The sequence below is a fragment of the Octodon degus genome, unplaced genomic scaffold, assembly GCF_000260255.1.
Source record: "Octodon degus isolate 3935 unplaced genomic scaffold, OctDeg1.0 scaffold00001, whole genome shotgun sequence".
NCBI classification, from domain to species: domain Eukaryota; kingdom Metazoa; phylum Chordata; class Mammalia; order Rodentia; family Octodontidae; genus Octodon; species Octodon degus.
This window is the reverse complement of record NW_004524577.1, coordinates 2745957-2753903: the sequence shown is the minus strand read 5'-3', so window position 1 is coordinate 2753903 and position 7947 is coordinate 2745957. Positions and strand designations below refer to the sequence as shown.

The 7947-nt window shown below is 53.9% G+C and overlaps 1 protein-coding gene across 1 annotated transcript in view; it reads right to left on the bottom strand.

Moving 5' to 3' along the window:
- Window positions 1–7435, bottom strand: part of Prkcb (protein kinase C beta) — a 211773-nt gene extending 204338 nt beyond the window's left edge. Inside the window, exon 1 of the mRNA XM_004623124.2 lies at window positions 7195–7435. Coding sequence (XP_004623181.1) covers window positions 7195–7435 — 241 coding nt within the window. The remainder of the gene's footprint in view (window positions 1–7194) is intronic.
- Between the last annotated feature and the right edge of the window lie 512 nt (window positions 7436–7947).

Below are 7947 nucleotides of genomic sequence, written 5' to 3'. Positions count from 1 at the left end.
GGCCCCACACTCCTGCCCCGCCCGACGACTGTCCCGTCCTCTTGGGCCCCACACTCCTGCCCGGCCCAATGACTGTCCCTTCCTCTTAAGTGTCTTGTACATTCTCTATTCTGCATGTCTGTCCCACGAACTTCCCAGTGCAACAGTCCCTCACATAGACCCAGATAGGAATCAAAGCCAAGAGCTCCATTCCAGCCATCAGAATGAAAATGGTCAGAAGGGCTGCACTCCATAGTACCCCGTGAGGCAGAGGGTGGTCCAGTCATCCTTCTACCCTAGGGCAGGGCCCGCAAACTCCAACGCCTGCAGAGGTAGCCCTTCTGACCAAGGGAAGCAAGCCTGATAGGGCACGTTAGAAGAAGCACAGTGGTAACTGGGTTGCCCCGAGGAGCTGTTGGCCTCCAAGGGGCGCCGGGCTCCGGCCAATGGGGTCCCAGGTCCACGGGTCTAGCAGGGGCAGGGAGGATCTCTGTCAAAGGTCTGCAGGGGCCATCCAAACAGACCTGCACGTCGCCAGTTTACAAGCTCTCATGCAGATGGCCAGCCGGCCCCCAAATCCCCACCTTAGATGGCCAAACTGCCTCCACTAGCTGCACCTCAGTTACTTGTGCCGCTGCAGTCGATATGGCTAATTCCAAGCCACAGAGTGGGGATCAGGCTGCTTGCGTCCCATGTGGTTGTAAACATAAGCATGACTGGCTCATTTCTAATTCTTAATAAAAAAAATACGAATGAATGAGTGAACGGCTGAGCAACGAGGGAAAGGGTGGCTGCTCCTGCAGAGAACCAGCCCCTCCAAGCCGTGCTGAGCAGAACGCAGCTGAGGCCGCGGACCGCGGGCCCAGGCCTGACCCTGGGCAGCTCCCAACAGCAGCCAGCAGCATGAGCCCAGGCCCGCTCTGGCCCTGAGCGGCCGGCTTCCAGTGCGCCCTGAGGACTTCTTTTTAGAAGAGTCCTGCGTACATACGGTTTTCCGGAGGGAACAAGTCTTCCCACCGCCTTGTACAATTCCTCTGGAAAGTCTCGGGCCAGCCCCTCCCTGTGTGAGCAACGCACGGCCACACGTACGCAGTAAGCGATCCGCGTCTTAGGAGTCCACCACCAGGAACGTCGGGAGAAAAGTGCACCTGCACCAACACGTGCAGACACCTTGTTCGCGCCCTTAGTCCCTCCTCAGCGCAAAGCAGTGCCTATTCGCAGGGCATCTTTGTCGCGCTGGGCTAAGGAAGGCGACCTGAAGTGTTCGAGGGAGTCTGTGCGTGCAGGCTACGTGTAAACACACTGCCACTTCACAGGGGGCTTGAGTAGCTGCAGATTTTGGAATTCAGTGGGGGGAAGCTCCTTGCCACAACCTGCTGTGGGCAACAAGGACAACTGTGTCAGGAATGAGATGGCCTCCATTTTCTTTCTGTTTTCTATTTCTCCTTCGTTATATCCACCCGACACCACTCTCCACCGCTGGTTTTCAGCCCTGGCTGCACACTACAGTTGCCTGGGGAGCTTTTGGGGGAGGATGCTGCTCAGGGCTTATTCCCTGAGACTCTGACATAACCGTACTTGTGAGAAGAGGGGACAGGGTCTGGTACACTCGAAAAGCTCCCCGGGCGCCGCACACGTGCCAGCAGGGCTGAGCGCCGCTGCGCTGCGCCCGCCTCCACCTCCTGCCTCTGCCCGAATGAATACACTGGAGAGCAGGTTCCAACACAGCATGCAGAGAACAATTCGTCACATGGGTAAGCTACTTTTGTTTGCCCTGTTTCATAAGGAACTCTTAAAGTTCTCATGATTATTTCCTCCTGTAAAAGAAGAGAGAGCAAACTTTCATTACTGACTATCAGCCAAGCACAAAGAAGGGAAAACAATCACCCTGCAGTGGAGAGCGACACAGCAAAGGCATGATTTCATCTACACTGTTACCAGATCTAGTAAATTAAGCATGGCGAAGTAGCTGAACCAGGTAGCAACAGGCAACAGGAAAATAAATAAATCCTTGAAAAGAAAGTTGATCGTCCCCTTTGCTTTCTGCTGAAATAGGCTTGGGGGAGCCAGAGCCCTGGGCAGTGCCAGACATACAGGGAGACAGGTCCTGGGCCCAAGGCTTTGCCTTTTGATCAGGCCATGAGAAAGGGGCAGCAGGAACAACACCACTGCCCAGAAGGGTTCCTCAATCTCCTTTCGCTGGTCAGCCACCTGAAGCTCTCGAACACTCAGCCCAGGAGCAGGCCTGGCCCCAGATCCAAGCGCGGTGGACATCCCCTATTCCTCTGGGCTTGTCCTTCAGGAAGTCAGGTCCTCTCTGACTCACAGCCTGTGTGGGTGGCCCAGGGCTGTCAACACGTGTCTGATAACCACATATGAGCACCTAGATCCAACCAGACCCAAAGAACTCAACCTCCTTATGGAAGCCAAAAAATTTCTCTTACCCTAAACCCATCTGGACTGTGCTTCTGTCTCTTGTAACTACAGAAATTCTCCCTAATGAAGCAGAGGTGAGCGGCTGGAGGGTGGCAGCACAGGCGCTTCCCTCATCCCACAGATCAACCCTCTTAATTTAAGCACTTGCCGTGAAGAACACCAACTGGTCAGCTCATGGTGATGAACTGAGACTTGGGTGTTCAATCTGTCCCTTTACTGCACTCCTCTGGACATGGAGCTTCCTGTGTGCAGGAACTGCTCAGGTGGGGAAAGCGCCAGGAGAAATGAGTTGGACAGGCACCCTCTACCTGTAGGTGCCTGCTACTCGACTTTCTTGTCAGTGCCTGTCTTTGGGATGGGCACATCCACCTCACTGACGCACCCGGATGTAGGTCATCTGCCACTATTAGCCTCCACATTTGCTGGTGAAGGAGAGACCACGTGACCAAAGGCCACACTGTTTCCTGACATGACAATTTGTCATACTCACCAAATTATGCCAGCACAATTAGGTGGCTCGAAGGCCAGAGATAATTCATGCCCATCTCAAGTGCTCAGCTCACTTCAGAGAAGCAGGCAGAAGGAAGCACCAGCAACAACTGCAAGATGCAGAGCTAAGTAAATACTGAAATTAAGGACTGCTGAACAACACTGTAAGAAGAACCACCAAATCAAAGACAAAGCCAGAAAAGATTCTAAGGCCATCTCTGGTCTTGCCTGCCCAGCATTCACTCCTCCGTCGGGTAACTGGAGCGTCGATCTCTCCTCCGAGACGCCATCTTTTCTCCGCGGTATCCAGCCCCTGGAGGGCTGCAGCCAAGCTGCCCAGCCCTCCCCTTACACAAGACCCGGCAACCAACATCAGCAAGTCGTTCTCTGTGCCCACAATCTGATCCTTGGGCAGGGAGATGCCCGCATTCCCTGGAGTGTCCAAGCCCGGCAGGGCCATGGGCAGCCCGCCCCTTCCTTCCTGACATGGACAGCCCCAGAGCCCCTCTGGCCCCATGCTGCCTAAAACCGGGAACTGCATGTGTCTTCCTGCATCCTCTGTCTGGTTTTTGTTCTTTCAGCAACTGGAGTGGTCGTTCTGGTCTAGTCCTAACCAATTCGGACACCTGCTCGTGTCCCAGTGAGGCAAGCAACCTGTCTACGACGTCCCCAAATCACAGCTGCCAAGCTTCTGCTGCACAATTCCAGGGCAAGAGCCTTTCAGCTCTTCACTCCTGGAGAGTTTTCATCTGCATAAAAGCCGGGCTCCCTAGAAGGTGCCAATTCTGAGCTCAGTGGCCTCCGCCTCCTGCTGGGGCTGCTCCCAGCGTTCGCAGGCTCTGTCCTTGGTGCTGACCCTCCCAGCGCACCTGCTCCCAGGCTGCTCATCAATCCATCAGACTCAGTCACTCACGTTCCCCTTCAAGCGCCCGCCCAAGACCCACACTCGTGCATCCCCCTCCTCAGGACGGCGGTGAGTACATCAAGCTGAGCGTGCCCCAGCGAGCTCTTCTGCCTCGCTTCTCAGGAGGGGCCGGCACCCCCCACCCTGCTCTCCGCTCCTCCCTCACTCCTGACAGTCACTTCTAACCACCGATTCTGCGCAGTCCGGCCATTGTTACCACGGAAAACCAGCACCGCCCGCACCAGAAGCAAAAACCAAAACCTGAGCGCCAGCCCTGCCTGTTTATCTGCTGTCACCCTCCAGGTGTTAGATTCAGTGTAACTTGCTTGGGGAATCTTCTCCAGCCCACAAGCCACGTGTCACCTGCCTATGGTATATTCCCACCTGACTTCTCCGACACATGCTATCATTTTCAATAATAAAATGGGAGCAAGCAGGATACCTACCCATAGAGTTACTAGGATTAAGCATTACAGAAAAAATAAACTCTGGCACCGTAGCTGGCACCTACCACTGCCACGCGGTCACTGTTTCCAATCATCACCACTGAAAGCCTTTCGCTCTCAGGCTGCCTCCGCCACCACAGCAGAGAGCCACAGGTTTACCCAACACTGTCCCCCGGTGTGGACACCAATTAGGAGCACAACAATATTTAACTGGATGGTTGACTGGTTGAGGTCTGAAGACAATGACCATAACTCACACCGCCCTACTTGTCTCCACGGCCTCCCCTTCAGCAACTGCACATTTTCATTTCTTCCCAGGACATTTTGAATACAGAAGACACAACCTCCTTTCTATCGCTCCCAGGTATAAAATGAAAGTAAAGAGGTCCTCACGATGGAAATGTGCCACTTGAGTTTTGCTTTGGTGGTGGCTACTTCTTTTTTCTTATTTAAATACATTTGGTTGAGGGAAGGAACCTAAGAGAAGGAAAAACTAGAAGGTAGTGGCTATCTCTCATTTTGAGTTTCAGGCTTTCTTCTTTGCATAATTATGAATCACCTTGATACTCTAGTAGAATAAAGGAAACATAAACGTTCCTGTACTTCAACTTGATGAGGCACAGTTCAGTAGGTGAAAAGATATTTGTTTTGGATGCACAGTTCAGTGTGTTCAGGCACACATATTACATCCACGTAATTACAACCACAGTCAAAACACAACACGGCATGACCCGCAACACCCCGGAGCCCTTTACCATCAACCCTCCTCCCGTCCCTGCTCCTTGGCAACCATGGCTTCCTGTTACTGTGGATGAATGGAGCCACGGAGTGTGCACTATTTTGTGGCTGCCTTCTTCACTTAGAGTAATGCTTCGGAGAGTCCTCCCTGTGCTTGGGTCAGTGGTTCCTTCATAAGATAGCTGAGCAACACTGTGGTGCGGTCACCTCAAAGCTCACTTGTCTGCCAGTGACTGGTACACAGGCCACGCTGTTCCAGTTGCCGCTGCTATGAATCAGGCTGCTCTGGGCATTCCCTTGAGGGTCTTTGGGAAGGCTACAAAGTGACTCCACTTGGGAGAGCACACAGGAGTGCGACTGTGGGTCAGACAGTAACTGTTCACCTTTATGCGAACTGCCAATGTTTTCCAAAGTAGTTGCATAATTCTGTTTCTCCAGAGCAAAATAATTCAACACATTACCTTTCAATAAGCCTTTATGTCCATGGGGCTCTCAGCAGAAAATGGAACAGACCCTAGATGTTCAATTAAAACTACTAGCAACTGTAGGAAATCATTTCCACACCTAGAGTTCAAGGTTTAATAAAATGGCACACTGAGAGCCTGGTGAGAGCTGGCACTCCAGAAAGGGGGTCGCCCAACCAGCGGAGGGAGACAGTGGAGGGTGAAGACGTCCCCCAAATAATCTCTTTTTTCCAGCCCTCTTCACCTTTTGCGACCATTTCCCACTGGCTGAACTTAATCACACAGTCAGGCAGCCCAGGAGTCACGGTGTCGAGGTGTCTACTTCCAGTACCCAGAGCAGGGAGGCACACGGTGTAGCTGGGGAAGTATCAAGCGGAGGGGCACAGCAGGCCTCTCCCCTCAGAGCCTGGAGGGTAGACAGCAAGACCCCAAGTGCTCAGGGTCCAGGACATGAACCTTGGGCAACACAGGCACACTGTGCCTAATGTCATTACAACTCCAGTGACAGCTACTGCTGTTGCTGTCACGACCCCTGACAGTGTCAACACTAACAACAGCTTCTAAGTCTGCCCTGAGAGCTCATTATATCCCAAGCACATGCTGTGTGACCTTCGCGTTGACCACTGATGGGAAGCGTATTGTTCCCCCACTTTACATATGAGAAAAGACGCCTGAGCCAGAAGTCTCGAAGACCTGCCCACAAGACCGCAGACACTGGCCAGACTCCGACCCTGCTGTCTCCCAGGTCTTACGCATTCCCCAAGGCTCCACATAGTCAGAGGTGCTTCACGGAGGCACTACTGGGAGGCAGGGCGCAGCGAGAGCCTCAGATCCCATAGTGTGCCCCGAAGGCGGCAGTGTGGCCACAGCCCTTCTTCTGCCCTTCTTTTGCTTTCTAGCCATGAGGGGAGCAGGTCTTCCTCCATGGCACTCCACCGTGACACACTGCGACACGCCACAGCGACAGGGCCACCCAACGACGGACTGCGGTCTCTCAAACGGTGAGCCAAACGAATGACCTAAATGACCTCAGGCAGCTGTCACAGCAGTGGGCTGCCAACATACCGCCACGCGATGACACTGCTGCCTTCAGGAGGCCCAAGAACGCTCACGCCCTGTCCCTTCCCAGGACTTAGCCCAGCACGGCCATGTACAGGCTCTCTGTACCTGGTTCTCCTCGGGCGTGAGACAACAGTGTAACTTGTTATCCTCCCCCCGGAACTACTGGGAGACTTCAACGCCAAACTCAGCAAACGTGGCCGACTCGGGGCCCCAGAACACCTCATCTCTGCAGCTCTCCACAGCCCTGTTAATGGTGGTAATGATTTAGTGGTTCCTTTTCAGTAAGCAAAGAAGACTCAGAAACAAGTAGCCGCTCACCCAAGGTCAAAGAGTTAGTGGAAGTCAGGGGAAGGATTTGATTCCCGGTCTGTCACCAAAGCCATACCCTGTCCTAGGAACAACAGGAAAGATAAATCATTGACCACAAGGTGAGGGTTTATACATTAATGGAATACAAGTGTGTGTGTGTGTGTGTGTGTGTGTGTGTGTGTGTGTTTTCGTGGACGCTGATCCCAGCCAGGGCTTCCACATTCGGGTCTATCTTCAGCTTCACTTTTTATTTTGAGGCAGGCTCTCACTGTTCCCCTGGCTGCACTCAGCCAGCTTCCATCTCTACCAGTGCTGGGATCACAGGCGTGCACCGCCACACCCTCTGCTCCATCCTCAGAAGCCCCACCTGTGCCTGCACCAGCGCCAGCGTGGGGCAAGCGCCCACGCTCCTCCCGCATCTGCCCCCTAGTCTTCCAGAAGGCACGTACACCTGGAGCCTTCTGGGAGACGACGCTGACCCCGGGCACCTCCACTGCCTGCCCGAGAAACCAGTGAGATCGCAGCACAAAGGCACTGGCGGCAGCCTCCTCGCTGAGCATTCCTGGCACGTCTCCATCCCCGCCATCAGAGCAGCGCTCATCCTCCATGCACTTTGAAATCTCTTGCTTTATACTCCACCGAAAGCTCCAGTTTTTCTGTACTGGCACTGACACAATGCAGAAAGGAACATGTGAGCCATGAGGGCTCAAAAATAGCCTGGAACTCGCAAGGACGGGGCCCATAGAGGATGACAGGCAAGCTCTTCTGCATAACAAAGCACTCCGCCCGAGGCAGCTCAAGCCCACCCTTCCCCACGTACACACGTGTGTGCGCACACATACACACACACACACCCCTATCAATCACTCCCTGAATATCATCCCCGTGGGAGGACAGAAGATGGTAGTACGATCATGGAGCTTCTAGGCTGGTGGGGTGGACTCTGCCAGTGGGGATTTTCTACTGACAATAGCTGGGTTGTGCTTGGAGCTGAGCCAGAGTGGTGGTGGTGACGGTGACGGTGATGGTGGTGGTGACGGTGGTGGTGACGGTGGTGATGGTGGTGGTGGTGCTGACGGTGGTGGTGGTGGTGGTGGTGGTAGTGGTGACGGTGGTGGTG